Source organism: Octopus bimaculoides, chromosome 14 (genome assembly GCF_046866305.1).
Source record: "Octopus bimaculoides isolate indiv1 chromosome 14, ASM4686630v1, whole genome shotgun sequence".
Classification (NCBI taxonomy): domain Eukaryota; kingdom Metazoa; phylum Mollusca; class Cephalopoda; order Octopoda; family Octopodidae; genus Octopus; species Octopus bimaculoides.
In genome coordinates, this window is record NC_142941.1 from 39,172,668 (window position 1) to 39,198,049 (window position 25,382).

The 25,382-nt window shown below is 34.6% G+C and overlaps 2 protein-coding genes across 2 annotated transcripts in view; both read right to left on the minus strand.

The window, feature by feature from the left end:
- The window catches only part of LOC128249434 (protocadherin beta-2-like), a 15,526-nt gene extending 2,386 nt beyond the window's left edge, over window positions 1–13,140 (minus strand). The window contains exons 1-2 of the mRNA XM_052973073.2: window positions 11,621–13,140; window positions 397–2,812 (exon numbers count right to left, since the gene is read on the minus strand). Of these exons, the coding sequence (XP_052829033.2) occupies window positions 397–2,793 (2,397 nt within the window). The 5' untranslated portion in view covers window positions 2,794–2,812; window positions 11,621–13,140. The remainder of the gene's footprint in view (window positions 1–396; window positions 2,813–11,620) is intronic.
- Window positions 13,141–14,701: 1,561 nt separating this feature from the next.
- Window positions 14,702–25,368, minus strand: LOC149132697 (protocadherin beta-15-like). Its single transcript, XM_089363242.1, has 4 exons — window positions 24,870–25,368; window positions 19,519–21,935; window positions 15,839–15,989; window positions 14,702–15,463 (listed from the first exon to the last, which is right to left on the minus strand). The coding sequence occupies exons 1-4, from the start codon at window positions 25,138–25,140 to the stop codon at window positions 15,156–15,158; spliced, it is 3,147 nt and encodes a 1,048-aa protein (XP_089219368.1). The 5' UTR covers window positions 25,141–25,368; the 3' UTR covers window positions 14,702–15,155.
- Between the last annotated feature and the right edge of the window lie 14 nt (window positions 25,369–25,382).

A 25,382-nucleotide genomic window follows, 5' to 3' on the forward strand; every position in this document is an offset into this window, starting at 1 on the left:
CAAATTAAACAAAATAATACATCACTGTATGTGATGTTTATAAAGTACAGATAGAAATAGGAAAAAAAACCCCCAAAAAGTCTGCAGATGATGGTATTTAATAATTTTAAAATTTTGTAAGAATGTATTGATTTATATAAGATACATACATCAATGGAATAGTGAACAATAAAGTATAAAAAATTCAAAACCAATCATTTTAATCTATACACAAAACAATGACTAATGTAATAAAATGATCAGGGCCTGTCAAATATCTTATCTCCAAGGAAGAGTTTATCTACAAAGTAATAATATAGTCATTTTTATACTGACTCACATTTTAGAAAAATTGTGATATAGGACATGTCTTTTTTAAAAAAGTAATTCTAAAAATATAACTGAAAAAAATCTCACCTGTTGATGTTTTACTGAAGCTGGTTCAACCTGTCTATCATATGGCATAGTCCAGCAGTGAATATTTTCTCTGTCTACCATTGGTTGTTGATATTTCTTCACATTTCTTTCCAATGTGTATGAAATGCCAGGTGGAACACAAGCAGGATAAAACATATATCTTGATTGCATATTTAATGTGGGTATAACACCATGGTTCATATCAATACTATTATCATAGTTGCTATCGGTATGATTTAGTCTATGAAGTACGCAGAATGTTATAGAGATCACTATAACAACAGATACGATCACAGCTGCTATAACAATAATAATCATCACATTCAATTGGAGACCATTACTTGATTCTGTTGTTGTCTTTGAAGGAGTCTTAAATATCTTTGATGTGTTGTTACTAACTGTTAGAGTCAAAAACAATGTTGTTGTTGATGACAGAACTGGATTCCCACTGTCTTTCACACCTAATTCCAGTACATAGAATCCAGCATCATTTTGGTAAAGTGAGCGAGAGAAAGATAAGACACCAGTGTGATGGTTCATTTGAAATAAGTGTTTCTCATTACCTCTGAGTATTTCATATGTGAGGAAGGCATTGTGTTGACTGTCTCTGTCAGAGGCCCTAACAACTGTGATATCATGATCAGTGTTGGGATGGTAGTGGACATTAAGACTGAAAGGGTTGACATTAGGGAAACTGAAATAGGGAGCATTATCATTTAAATCCATAACCTCAACAACAACATTTGCTGTGTTCTCCAGTGATGGTGTTCCTTTATCTTTTACTAAAACCTTAAACTCATACACTTTCTTTTCTTCTCTGTCTAGTGACTCAGTTGTGGAAATAAATCCCACATCAGATATCTGAAATGGTTGAGTTTCCTTTCCATTTGTCAATAGAGAATAGGTTAATTGTCCTCCATCTCCAATATCTGGGTCTGTAGCATTGACATATCCAACAGGGAAGTCTTTGTGTTCATTTTCATAGGTGAGAAACTTAAATATGTCCTGACTAAACTGAGGTTGTACGTCATTTATATCAGTAACCAGCATAGAAAACTCTTTCTCTAGTGTCAATGGAGGTGAGCCATTATCTTGACATTTAATGGTGAAATTAAAACTCTTTTCCCTCTCTCTATCTATTTCACTCTTGACAACAACTTTGTATTTCTTTACAGACTCTGAGATTAGCTGCAGGTATTTATTTTGTAAATGACACTTCACTTGTCCATTTGCTCCACTGTCATTGTCAGTAACTTTGACAGAAGCAACAAAACTTTGAATTTGAGTTGCTTCTGAGATGACAGTTGTGTTTCCAGTTGACTTTAAGACAAATATGACATCAATGTTTGGTGGATTGTTAATGTGACTGATTCCATTTATAAAAACTGTGACTGTTGATGACATTGAAGGAGTACCATTATCTCTGGCATCAATAAATATCTCATAAATTTCACCAAAATTAAATTCTTTCTTCAAAAATAGCTCTCCTGTTGCCTCCTCTAATTTAAAGCTTTCTTTTATCCTTTCATGTGTTTTAGCATTATTAAAGACATAAGAAATTCTTCCATTTTCCCCTTTATCTAAGTCTGAAGCAGACACCCTAACAAGAGGCTTGTTTCTCTGGTATGTATCATTTACAGTGACATTATAATTATCCTGGGAGAAAACAGGGAGATTATCATTTTTATCTTTCACTAATATTTTTATATCCAATACACCTTTGTTTGGTGGAGATCCTTCATCTGTGGCAATTAACTGAATATTGTACATGTCTTTTGTCTCACGATCTAAGGAACCTACTAAAATTAGATGCAATAAATCAGTTTCACCTGACTTAGAAACATTCAATTGAAAAGGAACATTTTCATTTTCCTTCAGTTGATAATTGAGTTTAGAATTCCGACAACTTATATCTTTATCAGTTGCATATGGAATTCTTTCTTTGATTCCTTTTGTCACACTTTCATCATATGACACTTGAAATTCCTTCTCTTGGAAAGTAGGATAATTATCATTGATATCATCTATTATAATTTTGAGTTCTAATATTTTGGTAAAAGAATGACCATGGTGAGCTGTTATTTCCAATATCCTGAAGCATTCCACATTATATTGACAAAGAATTTCTGCATCCAATATGGCAGCTGTGTACAGTTTTCCTCCAGGTGTAACATTAAATAACTGAACACTTTCATCAGTGCTACCCTGGAGTATATTAAATGTCAGTTTGTTGCTATCATCCTGAGTCTGTTTATCATCCAGTAACTGTATATCAGTGACAATATCTCCAATATAGCTGTGTGTGTCATTGTTCTCTTTCACATGGTAGATATGATCCACACACCAGCAGCTGTCAGCCATTAACAACACCAACAGTATTACTGATAACATCTTCATTAGTATAGGATTTGCCAATCTGAAATAAAATATTAAATTGTATATAAATCATTCCCTGATAGAAAGTGAAATGTAAATATATATCTAGTGATTAGCAATTCAAGTTGCTTACTCATAACCATCTCAAAACATAATGTAAGTAATATCAAATAGCAATCAGGGATTTGGATATTAACTAATTTATTTGCCCAATAATGTGCCTCAAATTCTAGCTCAAACAAATAAAGAACTTGACTACTGTATTATATATTAGATGTCCATAAGTGTATCATTGCAACATTCATTCTCCTCTAGTATCATTTATAATTCAGTAAAGAAGCTATAACTCAGAATAACCAATACTAATTTCAACGTCAGCAATTTTGAGGGGAGAAGTCAAGTCAGTTATATCATTCATACTCCTTGACTGGTACTTATTTTATTGACCCTGAAAGGATTAAAGGCATGGTCGATCTTGACAGAATTTGATCTCAAAACAAAATGAGTTGGAAGAAATACAGTGAAGCATTTTTTCTGTTTGATATTGCAAAAGAATAAGTTGCAAATTTAAGTGACTTGGGCATTCTTTTTCAACAGCTAAGATTATTAAAATGACTGATAGGCATAGCAGAGATTAGTGAAATAATTCCACTGGCACTGCACCAACAGAATCTCTCTCTTGGAAATGGTATTATCATGGGAGAAAATCAGGGAGTGTTAGTGAGATCAGCCGAGTCTGATTCCATTAGTTGAACTACTTATTCTGAAGGTGTTAAAAGTGAGGTAATGTCCACTACTCTGAAGCATTGTTGAACAAAGGGAAACATTACATTCAAGTAGTTTGGCTAAAGGATCACTTTTGTATATGTACAAATGTTTTTAATAAGCACAGGAATGGGAGATATTAATCAAGAATTCAGAGAGATGGTTACTGGGGTACACAATTTGAAAATATAAATGAATATCATCACTGATGAAAGTAGACACCAACTGTTATGGGAGAATCCTGAACAACACCATGTGACTGAAGGTGAACTAACCAATTACACTAAACAAGAACTGAATGAACTGTCAAGGGATAGTTAGTGTTAGTTCAACCATGTTAGTTTGATGTGTTGGTTTAACAATCGGTAGTTGAACAGTGTGGAGGTGCAATGGCCCAGTGGTTAGGGCAGTGGACTCGCAGTCATAGGATCGTGGTTTCGATTCCCAGACTGGGCGTTGTGAGTGTTTATTGAGTGAAAACACCTAAAGCTCCATGTGGCTCCGGCAGGGGATGGTGGCGAACCCTGCTGTACTCTTCCACCACAACTTTCTCTCACTCTTACTTCCTGTTTCTGTTGTGCCTGTAATTCAAAGGGTCAGCCTTGTCACACTGTGTCACGCTGAATATCCCCGAGAACTATGTCAAGGGTACACGTGTCTGTGGAGTGCTCAGCCACTTGCACGTTAATTTCACGAGCAGGCTGTTCTGTTGATCGAATCAACTGGAACCCTTGACGTCGTAAGCGACGGAGTGCCAACAACAACAACAAAACCCTTGAGAAAAAGTTCTTGTGAGCTAAGAGTATATCACTTTTAAACAATAGTTAACTGAATCATCTCTCTATCAATTTCTTCTGGTCTTGAAACATCTGGCTAACGGATATAAATTTAAGACAGTGTCATCAGAACTGTGTGAAGACACAAGACCTTGTTGTGTTGCACTCTCAATTGCATGATCTTGGTTTTGATTCCTGGTTTGGGTGGTGCATTGTGTACTCAAACAAATCACTTTGCTTCGCTTATCTCTAGTTCACTCAGCTGTAAATGAGGAACCTTCCAATGGATTGGCATCCAGTTTCATGAGAACGTTGTGATCTTGGTCACTTATCTGCCATGGAAACTGGATAACTGGCCCCTTGAGGAACAGGACTAGAGACAGTACTTACTTATACCAGAACTATATTAGAATAGTCCAATAATGGATGTTTATATTTTTGGAATAATGTCAACAAGAATAACATTCAGACTATCTGAGAATAAAGCAGATTTAGAAGCAGCCGTTGAAAGAATGCCAACTGAGCAAACAGGATGTTTGTTAGCAATATGATTGTCACGAACAGGATATTACTCAAGAACCTCTTCGAAAACAAGGGAATGTGTAAAATAGGACCACTCCCAAAAGCCTACAAGGAATGGGCAATATAAGAGATCATCAATATCTTCAACACCCATAGTGACCCTAATGACTAAAAGGATCTTCCTACCCCTATATAGGATCTTTTTTCATTTTCTTCCAACCATTTAAAGGTTTATTTTGCTGCAGTCCACTCAGCTGGTCAAAATGAGTTGCGGCTGTAATTGAAAGGGATCAGCCTTGTTATATTCTATGTGAGACTGAATCTCCTTGAGAACTACGTTAACGGTATGTATGTCTGAATAGTACTCAGCCAGTTGCAATTTAATTTTATCATTGATTTAACAATGTGTATATGTATCTATGTATCAACTTTTCTTTTGATCTACGTATCTACTGTCTCTCTCACTCCCCGTGTCCCTCCTCTATCCCGCTTTTAATTTAGCAAGGTGTGTGTTTATTTGCTTTTCCTTTGATCTATGTATCTACTTTTTTGATGATATATGCATGTCTACTCTGAAAATTCTGATAAATATTTTCTCTCTCCCTTCAACTGTAGAAAAGTAACAGTAACAGCCACAGCTGTTTGCTGAGTGAGAGAGAGGGACAGAGAGAGAGAGAGAGGGAGAGAGAGAGAGAGAGAGAGGGATAGAGACAGAGAGAGGGAGCGAGAGGGGAGAGAGGGGGAGGGAGAGAGAGAGGGAGAGGGGGGAGAGGGGGGAGAGAGAGAGAGGGAGAGAGAGAGAGAGAGAGGGAGAGAGAGAGAGAGAGAGAGAGAGTGTGTGTGTGTGTGTGTGTGTGTTAAAGAGAGAGGTGGACACACAGAATAACTGTCAGAAAGATAGGTAGACAGGCAACTTTCTCTTTTACTATTATTCTCTATCCACTCTCTTCCTTCACTCTGTCTCCCTAAATCTCTCTTTCCCCCTCCCTCCTCTTGTGTCCTTGCCTCTAACTGTTTAACCTGCCCCTCCTCTAACATCACACTTCCTATTACAGTTCAAGATGATGTTGAAGTAGTAAAAAAAAAAGTGCTCATAGTACATAGCTATTACATTATGTCACATGATGAAAATTTTATATATTCAGTACATACATGCACACATTATGTATATGTGTGTGTGTGTAAGTTAAAGAAGAGGAAAACAGTTAATCAAGGCAGGATTATGACATTTAAATTCATTTAGTTTATTTTAGTCTAAGAGAGTTAATGTTAAAGCAATAAAGGTATAATTAGTAGATATTGTCTCTTACAGCTGTTTCTAGGATATCCCAGACACTGGATCACCATATTGATCTGAAATTTCATATACGGGTATTTTGTCATCAGAATAATATTAGAAACCTGAACAGGAAAACTTGTTGTAGAAAAATGTGTAGCATGGTAGAAAGTTCATGGTTTGTTATAGTTTATCATGTTCCAGAGAATAGCAGGGTTTATTCACACTCCTAGGTAAGTCTATTGTTCAAAATAAAGGCTGAATAATATATCCATTTGAGAAAAGGGAAAAAATAGTGCTAGTGGTTTGAAAGTCATTGTTCACATGGACTTTTAGACTGCTAGCACTATTTTTTTGCTTCTCTCAACTGGATACATTACTTAACTTTTATTTTGAACAACGGACTTACCTAGGAATGTATTTAAGGATGATCCCTTTCATATTGATTTGAATAAATGTCGCTGCCCTCCAGAACACAAACTATAAAGAACCATGAACTTTCTACCATGCTACACAATTTTCTACAACAAATTTTCTTGCCCATATTTTCCTATTTATATTTCTCTGATGCTGGAATACCCAGTATATAGAACCTTAGATCAATATTGTGATCCAGTATATGGTATTCCAGGAACAGCTGTAAGAGACTATATTAACCCATTACCTACCAGTGATCTCATATGAGATCACTTAAAATTACAAATTTTGTAATTATCTGTCAATATTTACACATATCTAACCTTTTTGCTATATCTACTTGGTATATTTCTCTGATATTCAAATGAGGTTTGCTAATTTTTCACCCAATATCTCGCTTATTTCTATTGAAAATGTCATTTTGAAATGTTATTTTGATCATTCCAGTGTGTTTCTAAGGCTGTTTTATGCTAGAAATCAAAGTTTCATATAAAAATTCAATTTAATAGAATTATGGGAGGTAATGGGTTAATTCTACCTACATTGCCTTGGCATTAACTCTCTTAAACTAAAATAAACTAAATGATCTTAAATGCCATAGTCCTGCCTTGATTAATTGTTTTCCTCTTCTTTAACTTATACCTACTGACTCAAGGGTAAGCTACTCGTTGACAGTTCTCTACCAACTGGGCTTTTTTGTGCTACCACATTATAATAGACCTGTGTGTGGTGGGGAAACATGAATAATTTGACCTTGGATACATAATAGGGTCATCAGTTTATTTTTTTTATTAAAAATAATATTGCTTTATATCTATGATTTACTTTAAAAATACTTTAAAAAGGCTTTTCAGTGTCAGCTTCCAGTATTGACATAGTAATGGCAATATTTCCAGTTTTAATTTGCAAAATCTCTCCCTCTCAATTTTAATGTTTCTGTTCCAATTCACTATCTGTAAACAACAATGATAAATTACTGAAAGAAATGTTTGCTAAGTTCACAAATTTAAATATTTGGCACAAGATAGTTTTTAATGTGCTTTTAGTTATACGATTTTTTCATTTCATGTTTATTTCTTTCATTGTTTGTAATGTTCTCTCCCCACCCCCCCTCTCTCTCTCTCTCACACACACACATACTCCAAGTGTAATTTTGTTATTACTCAAATATCACATTAAAATTTTGCAATTCAACATGGGGTATCCGAAAAAATATGGGCATTCTTTCACTTGAACTTCGTTAATTTCTGTAACAATTTTTTATTTATTTACTTTTTGTACACCATGTTCAGCTCTATATATTTGTAGTCAGTCACGCATACACACGTATTTTCGTATGTACATTTGTATACATTTATTTATGTGTGTGTGTGTGAGAGAGAGAGTGAGTGAAGGGATGTGTTGTCATGTGTACATACATAAATACATATGCTTACATCTTTTTTGTATGAATGCATATGTGTGTGTGTGTGTGTGTGTGTGTGTGTGTGAGAGAGAGAGAGAGAGATGTCTAAGTAGCACTCACTCACTCTCTCTCACACACACACACATGCATGCACATACATACAAAAAAGATGTATGTTTATTTATGTATGTACGTATACATGACAACACACCTCTTCACTCACGCTCTCTCTCTCTCTCTCTCTCTCTCTCTCTCTCTCACACACACATCCATTTCATCTGATGTTTGATATTGGAAATCAAGTAGTCCATTACCCAACAGAGTTCCTTAATTCTCTTGAGCCAACTGGAACTCCTCCATATAAACTTTTTCTGTAGGTGGGAGTCCTAATAATGTTTCCAAGAAATTTAGATCCTCCTAAATTATGCAATGGGTCAAGGTTGATCGTGAAGACATTATCACCTAATATGATAGAAACTACCATCATCACTGGACGTGCCTTGAGGAAGAGGTTTTCATTCCAAGAATTGCAGTGAAACCAATAGCCATACCTTTTGAGTTCAAACAAACACAATTCCAAGTGTGACTTTGCTTTGCAATGTCTATTAATAAAGCTCAAAGTCAAACTTTGAAATCTACTGGCTTGCACTTAATTTGAGCCTTGCTTTTCTCATGGTCAACTTTATGTTGGTTGCTCCAGGGTTGGTAGATTGCAAGACTTATTTGTCTATGCTCCAAACCAGAAAACAAAGAATGTTATTTACCCAGAAGCTCTTACATAATTTCCATCAACATATAGGCATAGGGGTGGCTGCGTGGAAAGTAGCTTGCTTACCAACCACATGGTTCCGGGTTCAGTCCCACTGCGTGGCATCTTGGGCAAGTGTCTTCTACTATAGCCTCGGGCCGACCAAAGCCTTGTGAGTGGATTTGCTAGACGGAAACTGAAAGAAGCTTGTCGTATATGTGTGTGTGTGTGTGTGTGTGTGTGTGTATGTTTGTGTGTCTGAGTTTGTTTGCCCTCCCCAACATCGCTTGACAACCAATGCTGGGGTGTTTACGTCCCCGTAACTTAGCGGTTCGGCAAAAGAGACCGATAGAATAAATACTAAGCTTCCAAAGAATAAGTCCTGGGGTCGATTTGTTGGACTAAAGGCGGTGCTCCAGCATGGCCACAGTCAAATGACTGAAACAAGTAAAAGAGTATATGTGATAGAATATATCTCCCTTCATAAGAATGGTAAATTTTGTATTTTTGATTATTATTATTATTTCGTATTATGAATTCAGAGCTGATTTCCCAATTAAAGAATAAATTGAATTTAGAATAACAAATTTCTATACAACATAGTTTGCTTTTTTCTTCCAATATATTTAGGAACAATTTCATTCCCAGGCAATGTCAAGTGGCTCTGCTACTGTATATATATATATACATACATATATATATATATATATATATATATATATATATATATATATATATTGCACTTAAGTATAGCTATACTAAAACTAGCTGCTAGACCTCAATTTACATACACTTTAAAATAAAATGTCAGTCAAATACTAGATTGGAATATGAATTAAGGAATTGGACTCTCTTAGTCATTTTCACTAGATTGCAGCTGCTTCTGTAACAGGAAGCAATACACTCAGAGCTGAGTGTCGGAGGAAAATCCTATTATTCATTGGAAGCACTAAAAACTGAAAAGTGTCGCTCGCATCTCAACTATAAATTGATGGCCCAACAACAGGATATTTTCTCTTGTTTAAGTGAACCTCTAGAATTCATCTCCTTCGTTTCGAACTCATACCTTACAGAGTATGCATTCTTCTCACAAGGAAATACACGGTCTTCTTTCAAGTAATCTCCTTTGAAGCCATATCCTCTCATCATGTCAACTGTCAACGTTTTGCCAGTAAATTCACATTGGAGCATTTCCAACATGGCGTCTGTCTTCATCTTCCTCACTGGTTCTTCCCGTGCAATCACCACTGAGCATGCGCAGTATAATAAGCACCCTAAATCTCGACAGTTTTCTATTGCATTCACCTGTCTCGAATTTTCCATGTGGCTGGACTTTGACAGCCATGCAGAACAGCGTTATCATCAACACCACCAATACCGCTGCCACAGCCTTTGTACCTGACTACAGTGCTAACACCACCACCACTTCACCACTAATCTCAACTCATTCCTGCTCCATCTTCTGTACAGCAACTGGTTTTGTGGCTTTATACATCAAATTCCAGTCACTCTGAGAATGGCACAGTTGGATGGCACTTTAAGTGCTGGAAGGCAATGCTGGTAACGATTACGCTCTAATGGTGCTATTTACGGGACACTAGCACGGAAGCCAGACAGCTGCTCTGGCAATGTACCCGCTCGACAGTGCTGTTAATGCTCCACTGGCACGCTGACCAGTCATCGGGTATGGTTCAATTTTGATTTCACTTGCCCCAACAGGTCTTCCCAAGCAGAGTTTAGTGTCCAATGAAGGAGAGGTTGGCGTGGGTGCCAGTCATCAGATTCGGTTCGATTTCGATTTCAGATTTCAAATTCACCTGCCTCAACAGGTCTTCGCAAGCAGGGTTTTTAGTGTCCAATGAAGTAGATATGGATTAATTATATATATATATATATATATATATATATATATATATACTCTCCCTCTCTACTTTTCTCCCTATATATATATATATATATATATATATATATGGGAGAATGTACGAAAAAAACAACAACAGATGAGGACAGGTGGTGTAAACAACAAAAGGATGTATTAGTATGACGCTTGGGAATACAGAAAGTCTTTTACGTTTCGAGCTACGCTCTTCAACAGAAAGAATACGAAGACAAGGAGAAAAACATGGAGAAAAAAAATTGAATAGTGTCCAGTCAACGGTCAATCATATATATACATATATATATATATATATATATATATATATATATATATATATATATATATATGTATATATATATATATATATATATATATGTTTGTATGTGTATTACAAGTAGATGTTGCTGCATTTTCACATGTATTCTAAATCACATCTAAAAGAATTTCATTTTGTTTAGGAAATTATCTCGTACATGCTTTACTGTGTTTTCTTGTGGTATTGATGTTGAGCTCCAAGTCATCCCTACTTGGATGCAACATACCAATCACCAGAAGCACCCCCTGCAGTGACAATCCTGTGTCATGCCATATGTAAAACACAGAATGTCATTTGAGGGAGATTTGGTTGTTATTTCTCACAAGTCAAGTAGCCACCAATTCTTTCATTAGCTTGTATCTAGCTTATAGACAAGCTTATGGAATTTGTACGTGAATAAGAATTTCCTAGTTTCTCTAGTTGTGGTAGACTTCAAAGAACAGAGCTGTTACCTTTCCTCTCACAATTTAAAATAGCTAACAAAACATACATAATGACAAAAAAAAAAAAAAAATCAGAGTAGCTACCCTTGATTAAGTTTCTTGTTACTGAATCGTAATCAAAGTACTTAGACATTTAACAATTTTTTGACTTGATAAGAATATAACTAAGATATATTTAGTTAATTTGAAATTATAATATTGAAATGTTACCATATTGCTAATATTCTTTTTCTCCAAATGATAACTAAGAAATATTAGTAAATGTTTAAATGACAAATATGCACAACTAATGAATACTTACCAACAATTGTCTGTTGTTTATACAGCTGTTACTATTTCATGTACTGGTAGCAAAGTTGCAGCTGGAGTTCCGAGTAGTTTGATGTATGGGTGTATTAAGTAGTTCTATCAAGTTTTTTGTGTAGTATGTAATGTGTGTTGTAGCCAATGACAAGCTATTATTCCAATGCAAGGAAACAAAAGTACAGCCTCCAGTTCTTGCAGTAAATGATGGGCTGACCACATACACTTACATATCCATGTTATAGTTGTATGTGAGATGTACATAAATGAATAGTTAAGAATGATGGTTATCTAGAATTTCAACGATAGGTAATAAATTCTATTTGGGTAATAGTATTGAATATATATACCTGTTTTAAGAATAAAATGTTTTATGACTAAATTAAATGTTTGCAAGTTTTCAGGATCAAATATTTTTAATTTCTCATTAACAATACTTAGTATATGTAACAAAATGGTGCTAAAATTAATAGGAAGTATTATGAATGTAATTTATATACACTATTCTGAATTATCAAACTAATTTTAACATACAAAATCAAGTCTTTAAATAAGAAATTAATTACAATCAAATATAAAAGAATTTTAGGTGGTTTTATAACAATTCCAATTTAGCATTGTGTAAAATATTAACTCAATCCAATATAATGATATTTACATTATTTGTATATTGTTTGTAATATTATATGTGTGTATATATATCATCATATTCTCCAAATTAAAACAATATTCTAGTTCATTCTTATATTTTTTCCAATTAAGTGAGCAAATGAAGAATAACAATACCGAAGTGTATTGTTTTTGTAATATTCTCAGTAAAGGAATCCTCATAATGTTTGAAGCTTAATATATTTCTACATGAGGGAAGAATGATTCCTCGTGTTTAAAGACTGATCTAGAAAATGTAATCAGCTAATGAAGACTATATGACATATATGACAATATTCTCCATAACAAAATATTTAAAAAATCCTACAATTATATATTTACTCAAACATTTAAGTAAATATAAAGTCTCACATCTGATCACTTATAATAATCATATTAAACTACACACATTAATAAGGAGGGAAATTAATCAGTCATTTTGCATACATTTCAAAAATTAAACTATATACTATTTATAACTAAATAAAGGAAGTTTTAATGAAAACCTTACACTTGATCATATGATAAAATCCTAATAAAAACTATCAAGCTTGTGATATTTATGATATTACTTCTACAAATGTACTATAACAATATATATTGCAAGCATTTACTATTGAAGTAATACTGTTTTTTGGAACAAGGAATCTCAAAGCAGTTGATAAAGCTATAACTAATAGTGTTCTTTTATTATTTTACTTGTTTCAGAGATTTGACAGTGGCCATGCTGGAGCACCACCTTAAAGGGTTTTAATCGATGAAATCAACCCCAGTACTTATTCTACTGGTGTCTTTTGCCAAACTGCTAAGTTACAGGGACATAAACACACCAGCATCAGCTGTCAAGCCATAGTGGGTTGGGGTGGAGACAAACACACATACACACATAAATATATACAGGATATGGTGAATAAATTGTTGTCTAAGTTACTCAAAAATGGAAATAACATTGACATTTCATTGTAACAGATATATTTACCAAACTTACATTAAAATATCTTGAAATACTAAAGAGTAAATTTATTCAATAAAATCGCCATTGAGTTCAACCTCGGCCTCCAAACGACTTTGGAATCTCCTACAACTCTTCTGGACAGTTTCCTTGTTTAAGTTGGTTAATGCTGCCATAATCCTTGCCTTTAGTTCATTTTGGTTTTACAAGGAGTTTTGTTAGTCTCTTGCTCAACTGTGCCCCACACATAATCAAGGGGGTTGCAGTCTGGGAGTTAGGTGGCCAGATGTTAGGGGTGGTATGGTTACAGAAATTGCCTGACAGCCATGACTGGGTTCTCCTGGTTGTGTGGCATATTGCAGTGTCCTGTTGCACAGACATAGGGTCTTCCCTAACCCTAGCCACCCACTTGACTCAGGACAGCACTACCTCCTGCAGGCACTTGATGTAGGCTTCTGTGTTGAGTGTGAGGCGATGTGGTAAGATGGAGGCATAACTTTGCCATCACTAGTGATCACTCCAAACACCATGATGTTGATTGGATGTTTGATTTTTATCGTTCTCAGTACACATCTTTTGATTGCATGGTCCACATATTGACACTCAAACACTCTGAAATATTTATACTGGAGCTTCTAGTGTGAATGCCAAACAGTACAGCATGTCATTTCCAAATTACTGGCAGAGTGAACTGCGGCATGGTGCTGTCTTTCTCACAGACAGTGCCCAATTAATCCTACTATACTGTGTAGATGACAAAATCAAAAACAATGTGCATGTGTGATATTAAAAATATAAAATGGCAACAATTTACCCATCACACCCTGTACATACATTATATATATATGTGTGTGTGTGTGTGCATATATATATATATATATATATATATATATATATATATGTGTGTGTGTGTGTGTATGTATGTATGTATTAGCAGACATACCTAGTGTTGCTCAGGATTTAAACTGCATAGTGCACACATATGGTACACTTAAGTTGAAACATGATACAGGGAAGTGCAGCATTGATGACAAAACATTTGAGGAGTAAATGATAGGCTAATTTGACTAAGTGACATTTCATGCATCTCTTTGGAAGATTCCAGGCCCTAACCATTTCATGGGAAAGTGGGTGGGAGGTATGTGATTTATATATGTGATTTATATATATATATATATATATACACACACACACACACACACGACAGATTTCTTTCAGTTTCTGTCCACCAAATCCACTCACAAGGCTTTGGTGGGCCCCTAGATTATAGTAGAAGACAACTTGCCTAAGGCGTAAAACAGTGGGACTGAACCAGGAACCTCATGGCTGGGAAGCAAACTTCTTACCACACAGCCATGTCTGAAAAAGGTTTTGAAAAGAAAAAGTGTTTTAACCTAATATTCACACTCTATCATTTATAGCTTTGTCATCGGCTTCAAGATCCACTGTTCCAAAAATAAACAAAGAAGAATTATTTCACTTTCTCTTATGACATCAACAATTTACTATTGAATACTTTTGACAAACATTTTAAGAGGATTATCTTTTCTGAAGAAGTATTTCTCTTTAAACCTCTAAATTCAAGTAGTCTTTGTAGTGAGGTTGAATATTTAATGCCAATAATTAATATCGAATGAAATATTATTCATGCTATTTAATGTCTTATGTCTTTTATACTTTAGTTTATTTTGGAAAAGTAATTGAAACTGATAATATTTCTAAATTATAATTCCATGCAATAAATATTGATTATTCAATCTACACAAGATAAAATATGCTAGAGGATACTGGTATGGAAGGGGTACAGGAGATGAATGGGGAAAACGTGTGGAAACAGTTTGGGGGCATCCTATGGAACGACCTAGATGAGATGATTGACATATATATTATTTCATTGTTCTCTTAAAGCTGACATCTAAGTTTTTTGTAATAGCTATAAATTGGTGATACCTAAGGTATTGAAGGTACTGTTTGGTAGTGTTGTTACTTTAGGTACATCTGGTGAAGGTGGTTTACTGTGTGAAGTAAACTGACTTGTCATTGGTACTGAAACTGGTTGTTCAGTTAAATTCAATGTAGTATTAGCTGTAGTCAAAGGCATTTGGTCAGGATAATAGGACGTGTTTATATCAACGTTATGGGGATAATATCTGTTATTGTTATCTCCCTTTGATCTGTTCAGTGTAGGTGGGAGTTCATTTCTCCTGTTCCATGTAAGTTCACTTTGGTAACGGCACAGGTCTGGGAATAAATAGATAATTTATCTATCAAAGAGTTCACTATCTAGAATGCATTTCAGACAAACCAAAATGATGCTGTTTTACTAAATTGGTTCTTAGTAGCTAAAATTTTAATATTTTTATACTTTAGCAGAAAAATGTCTGTGTATTTATATACATTGCTCATAATATTGTTGAATATATTGAAATATAGAAAATGAACTCACTTTTAAACTAAAAAGATGGACAATCAGTTGATCGAATTAATATTTACATCTTTGATATCATAATTATATCAATCCCTTATTTAATATTCATTTCTACTTTTGACCTCCTAGTATTCATTTCTACTTTGGACCGCTTAGCAATATAGAAATATTCAGCATTTCTAACTTACCTGGCAATTCCTCATAGTGTCCAGCATTACAGACACTCCAGTCACGACCACTATCAGTGTGAGATGACAATGTTGACATCTCACTGAATTGGTCAATACTGTTTAGTTCTCTGTAACCTGGAGACATGCTTTCTTCCCTTGGAACAAACATCTAAAATTATAAATCCAGTGGATCATCATAATGTTCTGGACATTTAAAAATGAAAATATAAAATATAAACCAGAAATTAAAATATCAACAAACCATCAATTGGAATATTCATTTCTAAACTATGGTACAAGTCATAGGCTAAAAACTTGAACTCTAACATAGACACAAAACATTAATCAGAATATTTGAACCAATCATAGCATATTTTATGTTCTTTGTCTCCAATGCATCCACAAAATCACTATCTCTTGACACAGATTACTATAACTTGAATTGCAAATAATTAAATAAACTTAGATAAAGAAGAAAATAAGACTCGTATTAAATAATTTAGCTAGTCAAGTTCAATGAGGGTATGAATAACACTGTGCAACAAAATTTTTAATTTTTTCTGTCTTTGGTCAGTAAGTAATATTACCTATTTGCTTCTATCTAGAAATCAAACGAAATGACTACTATTCCCTTCAAACTTTACTTTTGACATCAATGTTTTCAAACTCACCTATTTTCCATTACATTTCAGACACATTCATCACTGAGTGGCTGAAGCATAAATATCTTTATAGCAAATGTTCAGCTCAATACCACAGGTTTGCTTCTCACTTGTTTGGCATTGACCACTTGAGCATGTCTCTTAATGGCTGACAATATATGCATCTCTGATCATAAGCAGGAGTAGTGTGGGAGTATCATAGCCATATGTTGAGATTCTTTGGGGTTTGAACAAATGAACAAAAGGGAGGTTTGAAGGAAGTATTAGCCATTTTTCATACTTTCTAGGGATAAGCAAATAGGAAATGACAGTTGCTACCTGAGGATAAAAATCGTGTTACACAGTGTAATAATGAATAAGTTAAGACCATGTTCAAATTCCCAGATATCTGTTAATGCTATCACAGCATGTTCCTTTAACAGTAGGAATAACCTAGATGGAATCTCTACCTGATTCCCATTAAAGCAGTAGTGAACAAAACATGTAGAAACAGAAAAAAATATTGAAAATAGATTGCTGAACATGTTGCAGCTTTGTAGTCAAGTATGTTTATGATTCATTGTTAATGGTGGAGGTGCAATGGCCCAGTGGTTAGGGCAGCGGACTCGCGGTCATAGGATCGCAGTTTTGATTCCCAGACCGGGCGTTGTGAGTGTTTATTGAGCGAAAACGCCTAAAGCTCCACGAGACTCTGGCAGGGGATGGTGGCGAACCCTGCTGTACTCTTCCACCACAACTTTCTCTCACTCTTACTTCCTGTTTCTGTTGTGCCTGTAATTCAAAGGGTCAGCCTTGTCACACTGTGTCATGCTAAATATCCCCCGAGAACTACGTTAAGGGTACACGTGTCTGTGGAGTGCTCAGCCACTTGCACGTTAATTCCACAAGCAGGCTGTTCCGTTGATTGGATCAACTGGAACCCTCGACGTCGTAAGCAATGGAGTGCCAACAACATTGTTAATGGTATCCCTCATAGCTGTTACTTTACTTTGGTTTTAATGGAAAAAGAAAAAAAAATCAGATTGTTTTGAGATGAAACAAGTGTGATAAACCCATCACATCATCTGGTAAATGAGCAAGGCCTAGGTTCTTTATAGTTGTGGAAATTATTGATGATATTCATTCTTAGGATGAAAAGTGAACAAGAATTTTAGTAAGTTTACCCTTATGCAGACAATGAGAGTCATTTGGACAAGTAAACTGGTGAAAATGGTGAGGAAAGAAGTGATTTGGATGAACAAATATGGTAATTGAGAGATAAGTGTACTATTGTTCTTCTCCTGAACCTTTTTTTGTGATTCTATCCATTTGTTTGCCTGTAATAATTACTCTTGAGCTGTGTATGCAACTCATTGTTTTTTAGCTCAAGTGTGCAGGTAGAGGGTAAAATTAGATGGGGGAGGAGCAAGTCTGAGAGGGTTAAACTTGTGTACCATGATTCCCTAGGTGGCATACTGAAACCTTTCTAGCAATGGAAATGACAAGCACATTTCATTCACATCTATTGACTACAGCATATGTGCAGATAATAATTGTGGTAAAGAAATGGTTTCAAATTTTGGCACAAGGCCGGCAAGTTTTGGGGGAGTAGAGTAGGTCGATTACATCCACCCTAGTGTTCAAATGGTACTAATTTTAACCCTAAATGGATGAAAGCTGAAGTCGACCTTGACAGTATTTGAACTCAGAATGTAAAAACATGAAATACTGCTAAACATTTTGTCCAGTGTGCTAATGATTCTGCCAGCTTGCCACCCTGTGGTATGGTAAGTAATGTAAATATTTATTTAGATAACTATGGCTATAAAACCCTCCAATTCCAAAAGGTAACTCATGGTGGTGGCTGGTGTATAGGCATTGCAGAACTGCAGCACCCCCTATTTCCACTTGACATTATCGATAACATTCTATATAAGGAGTCCTTTTTTCTTAATTCTTTCTTGATACTTGTACATTATATAATCCTTAAGTTTAATGTCAATAGCCTTCCCCTAGTTTATGAAAAAAATACAAAAATCCTTGTATAGAACTGTGCACTTCAAAGTTCCAGCAATGCAGTGTTTGGCTGTTGTGCGCATGCTCACATGTCCGAGATAGGAAGCTTCACACTAGAGAGTGAGAGCACCGTCGTTCATGCAGTGCCAGTGAAAGGTAGTGTTTCTTTTTGACTCTGCATGAGTTGTGCTTAAAGATGTGTTTATATTCTTGAATACGATAAAGTGTAGAATTAGATTATTATCCTGCTTCCAGTTTTGGTGTTGCTGCCAGGATTTGAAAAATAGGGCTCATTTCCCCACTTTATTTTGTGAATTAGGGGGTGATTTTTGAAAAACAAGGAGGAATTCATGCGGTATTCAGTGAACAAATTAATCACACTCTACTTGGCTGTGGCTAAAATGTGAACCAATCAAGTTTATGTATAAATATTCTTTTTAGATGTTTGTTTCCTTTTACACAGTATTAAAACAATGCCTAAAAATTTTCTGAAGCAGCACCTTTACTAATTTTATCTACAAGCCACCACTGGTAACTCGTGGTATTCAATATATATTTGTAGGTTCCGAATTTTCATTGCAGCTCTTACATGGTGTGGTTTAATTGTAAAACAAGTGAATATCGGTAAAGATTGTAGTCAGAGTAATGGTGGATGATGTCTTACAAGATATACAAATATGAGAGATCACTTGTTTGAGTGGAGAGTTACTGAAACTGGATAAGTTGATCTATTGATAACATCATTTACACCAGCTTCAAAATTTATAGCAATCTTTAAACTCTACATAGAGATTACTGTCTTTGGTTGGAACAAAACTAAGACCAGCAAAAGAAACTGTGTTTAAGGAAGATTATTTAGAAACCATTTCTGCAATTGAATCTCAGATTTTGAGGTTCACACTTCACCAAAGTAAAAGTATATGTTACTTTGAATATATCTTTATATTTTAAAGGAAAAATTCTGTTTTTAATCTGTACAGAAGAAGCTGCATCTGAAATGATTAAAAATTAATATGCAAAATTGCAAAAATTTCATCTTACCTGATTGTTTTCTCTTGAAGCCTGATCATCCCATCTATAAGACATAGTTCTGCAGTGAATATTGTCTCTGTCTACTATTGGTTGTTGAGATTTCTTCACATTTCTCTCCACTGTGTACTGAACTCCAGGAGGAACACAGGTAGGGTCAAATGTATAATTTGATTGGATGTTTAATGTAGGTGTAACTTTGTGATACATATCAACACTGTTGTTATAGTTGCTATGTGTCTGCTTCAGTCTATGAACTATACAGATTGATATAGAGATCACTATAACAATTGATACTATCACAGCTGCTATAACAATAACAATCATCACATTAAATTGGAGGCCATTACTTGATTCCATTGTTGTCTTTGAAGGTGTCTTAAACATCTTTGTGTTGTTACTAACTGTTAGAGTCAAAGACAAAGTTGTTGTTGATGACAGAACTGGACTACCACTGTCTTTCACACCTAATTCCAGTTCATAGAATCCAGCATCATTTTGGTAAGGTGAGCGAGAGAAAGATAAGACGCCAGAGTGATGGTTCATTTCAAATAAGTGTTTCTCATTTCCTCTGAGTATTTCATATGTGAGGAAGGCATTGCGTTGACTGTCTCTGTCAGAGGCCCTAACAACTGTGATATCATGGTCAGAGCGGGGATGGTAGTGGACATTAAGACTGAAAGGGTTAACATTAGGGAAACTGAAATAGGGAGCATTATCATTTAAATCCATAACCTCAACAACAACATTTGCTGTGTTCTCCAGTGATGGTGTTCCTTTATCTTTTACTAAAACCTTAAACTCATACATGTTCCTTTCTTCTCTGTCTAGCGACTCAATTGTAGAAATAAATCCCACATCAGATATCTGAAATGGTAGAATATCTTTACCATTCGTCAATAAAGAATAGGTTAATTGTCCTCCATCTCCAATATCTGGATCTGTAGCATCAACATATCCCACAGGGAAGTCTTTGTGTTCATTTTCATAGGTGAGAAACTTAAATATGTCCTGACTAAATTGAGGTTGGACATCATTCGTGTCAGTGACCAGCATTGAAAATTCTTTCTCTATTGTCAATGGAGGTAAACCATTATCTTGACATTTAATGGTGAAACTAAAGCTCTTTTCACTCTCTCTATCTATTTCACTCTTGACAACAACTTTGTATTTCTTTTCAGACATTGAGATTAGCTGCAGGTATTTATTTTGTAAATGACACTTCACTTGTCCATTTACGCCATTGTCATTGTCAATAACTTTGACATAAGCAACAAAGCTGTGAATTTGAATTGCTTCTGAGATGGCCGTTTTGTTTCCTGCTGACTTTAAAACAAATTTTACATGAATTTTTGGTGGACTATTAAGGTAACTGACCCCATTAATAAGGATGGTGGCTGTTGAAGACATAGGTATTTTTCCATTATCCGTGGCTTCAACAGACAATTTATAGATTTTTCCAAATTCAAATTCTTTCTTTACAAATAATTCTCCAGATGTTTGATTTAAAATAAAGAATTTCTTATCTTTATCTAAGGTATCAGGACTGAATGTATATAGAATTTGTCCATTAGTACCCTGGTCTACATCTGTGGCAGTTAAATTTAAAATAGGTTTGTACAAATCCTGTGTATCTTTTACTGTGACATTATAAATACTTTGGGAGAACACAGGTGCATTGTCATTTTTATCTCTTACTAAAATATGTATCTCCATACCTGCTTGTTTTGGAGGGGATCCTCCATCTGTAGCCATTAGATGAAGATAATAATTTTTCTTCATTTCTCTGTCTAGTTTTCCATTCAGAATTAATTCGATCTTACTTTTCCGGTCAGAAACTTCTATTACCATTAACTGGAAAGTATTATTATTATTATTCCTCAGTTCATAAGAAAGCTTTGAGTTCTGAATACTGACATCTTTGTCAATGGCATTTAAAATTATTTCTTTTGTTCCAATCAATACGTTTTCATCATATTGCAGGTGAAATTCTTTCTCTGGAAATATGGGATAATTGTCATTGACATCTTCTATCATAACTTTGATTTCTAATATTTTGGTAAAAGAATGACCATGGTGAACTGCTATTTCCAATATCCTGAAACAATCCACATTATATTGACAAAGAATTTCTGCATCCAATATGGCAGCTGTGTACAGTTGTCCTCCAGGTGTAACATTAAATAACTGAATAGTTCCATCAGTGCTACCCTGGAGTATATTAAATGTCAGTTTGTTGCTGTTGTCTTGAGACTGTATATTATCCAGTAAGTGTGTATCAGTGACAATATCTCCAATATAGCTGTGTGTGTCATTGTTCTCTTTCACATGGTAGATATGATCCACACACCAGCAACTTTCTTCCATTAACAACATCAACAATATTAAGGTAAACATATCTTCAATTTTCTTCAATATATTCCACTGGTCTGAAATGGATATGTACACAGGAAATAAATATGATAGATGTGGTTAGACTTTTCTAATGTAATTATATAAAAATAAATTATGCATACTGTAGTAAGGTTAAAGTAATCTGAACCAAAAAAAAAAAAAATTACAGAATATATTAATACTTTTGTCTTGATAAATATAATCATGATAATATAGAAGCTACAGTATATAATGCTGTTAATTACGGAGAATTAAGAAATTTTACAACGATGAAGAATAACATTTAGCTAATTATTTGGATATCTTTCAATTGTAAAAGACTTTTCTGGATGTCAGAATCATGCTTTTCTCTTTGATATTCTCATAGCTTTCTGACACTCTTACAACACTTATGTGAATGATATATGTATACTGTCGCACATATATCAGCAGCCTCACACACACACACACACACACACACACACTTGTTCATATTGTTGCATTTTTGTAAATACATATTTTGTTTTTTTTTTTATTTTAGTTCAATTTGAAGAATGAATATCTTTACTATTTTTTTTCATTCCCTGCTGAACATTTATGTGAATTTGTTGTGGCCCATCTATTGCGTTTAGCAGTGTTGAAATATGTCTAAAATAAAGAATTGCCTATTATTCCTTTAAAAACACTTTCTTTTTTCACACTACAATAAAAATTAAACATGTAACATATTTAGTATAGTAATTTGCAGATTAAGTCTAACTTAATAAGAAAATGTACATGTAACACTAATAGTAACATTCATATTATCACAATATTTACCTAACTCAAGGTGGTGAGCTGCCAAAATTATTAGCATGCCAGACAAAATGCTGCAAAGCATTTTGTCCATCCTTATCTTCTGGGTTCAAATTCCACTGGGGTCAGCTTTGCCTTTTATCATTTCGAAGTCAATAAAATAAGTACCAGTTGAGCACTGGGATTGATGTAATCAACTTAGTCCCTCCCACAAAATTGCTGACCTTGTGTTAAAATTTGAAACCAATATTTACCTAATTGTATCACATTTGCTAGATTGTTTAATGGCTTAGAAAGAGAAAATTATAGACAGATTTTCTCTAGATTAATGTTATCCTTGTTGCTCACCCTTTTCTGTTTTTCAAGTAAAGCATTTTTTTTTTTTTTCCTGAGGTATTTGAAAGAGCAGAGAAATTGGATGCCTTGTTGACAGGTTACATCAACAAATATCATCTGTTACAGCCAAGCAATAAATGGCGACATCATTATTTGTAACCACAGCTACACTCGTATTGTAAACAACCAGACACTGATCCAGGTACACATAGGAATATACACAAATATACACAAAAGATTTCCTTCAATTTTCATCAACCAAATTGCCTCACAAGGTTTTGGTTGGACCAGAGCTCGAGTAGAAGACATATGGTTAAGGTGTTATGCAGTGGTCAAGAAGTGAACTTGTTAACTATACAGTCATGCCTGCACCTACATTAAGCTTGGATGCTCATTGCACAATGCTTTCACTGACTATTTTAGGTGTCTATATAATCATAAGCAAAAACAAACAACTTTTGGCTCTCTCATCCTTCACCCAGTGAAACATCAAAGATGTGGCAGTTAGCAGAAGAAAGAACTGCACCAGTACTGAGCTGGTAATCCTCTGCAGCTGAGCAGACTGGGGCAACATGAAGTGACATGCTTTACTCAAGGACAAAACATACTGCTCAGTCCAGGAACTGAAACCCAAGATCATGTGATAGTTTGCTCAATAGCCTAACCACTAGACCATGCATTTTACTGTGTGTGTATGTGTGCAGGTATGGGTGAGTAGTTAAGAAGTTTGCTTCCCACCCACATGGTTTCAGGTTTAGTCTTATAATATGACATGTAGCAAAAGTATCTTTTAATAAAGTCTTAGGCCATCCAAAACCTTGTGAATGAATTTAGTAGACAATAAGAAAGAAACCTGTCCTCTGTGTGTGTGTGTGTGTGTGTGTGTGTGTGTGTGTGTGTGTGCGTGTGTGTGTGAGTGAGTGAGTGAGTGTGTGTGAGTGTCTCCTGGTGTTGCCATCATTTGATTGTTGTAGATGAAAGTTATTTAATTACCATATTCTGCAAAAACATGTCTGGCCTTGGGAAAATATCGCGTTGCCTGGAAACGGATAATGGTTGGCAACAGGAAGGGTGTCCAGTCGTAAGAAAATCTGCTTAAATGCAATCTATCTGAGCCGTGCAAGCATGATATAAAAGGACTGAATGATGGTAATAATGATGATTGTGGGTGGGGAAGGGTTAGGGTTAGGGTTAGGGTTAGAAAAAAATTAAAATTAAGAAATTTACAGTCTCGTCCTAAACTATAATCTCGACCCTTGAACAAATTTTCTTGGTGGTCCAAGATTGTAAGACTTGTACCAAAACGTTTACGAAATAATTCACTTTGCATCGTGAAATTTTTCTATTTATTGTTTTCCAAAGCAGTGCATCACTAATTTGTACCGAATTTACTATTTTACTAAGAATTGTCTCCCTTGTTCCTGGCTTATTTACTCTATGTTCTAATAATAGAATATGATGAAAATAAGACATATCAAATTTACAATGCAGCATGGAAATTCGATTATCAAGTATATATATATATATATCTTATGATATCCTATTATTTTACGTTAACATCCTGACTAAATATGGTGCACAATATTATAAAGATATTTTGATAATTATAATTGTTAAATACATCTATAAGTGATAAGGTTCTATATCAGAATATTTCTTAACACCAACACTATATATTTGTAAAAGGTAAATCAGGTGACAATGAAAATTAAGTCTTTACTTAAATAACATGATGATGTGGAAGTCACTAAACTTACTTTTATTGTTGTTTCTTTGAGAGAGAGAGAGAGAGAAAGAGAGAGTTGTGAATGTCTAAATAAATGATTTACACATAACAGAAACTTTTAAGAAATACTTACCAAGTTGTTTATTAATGCTGCCAGTCGTTTCTACAGTTGCTACTGTACTGTTCCAGTGTTCTGGTAACAAAGTTGTAATAATAACAGGAGCTTGGTATGTGACACTGTTATATAGTTCTATGAAGTTGCTTGTGTAGAATGTAATGTGTGTTGTGGCCAATGACAAGCTGTCTTTTATTCCAATGCAAGGAAACGGAAGTACAGCCTCCAGCTCTTGAAGTAAATGATGGGCTGACTCACAGACAAGTTTACTTCCACCCCACACATACATAAGTGTGTTTGTGTGAACATATGGAGTATATAATTTATGAGTATGATTTATGAAAACGTTAGTGTGCAGAACATTGTGGTCAAACACTAAATAAATGCTGAAAAATGTTATTATGAAATACTTGAATGTATTTTAATTATCAATGAAAATAATTGCTATTTCATGATTTAAGTAAAAGTTATAAAGCTTTTTGTAAGTCAAGTTTTTAATTTTCTATTGACTCAACATAACTTTTTACTCAC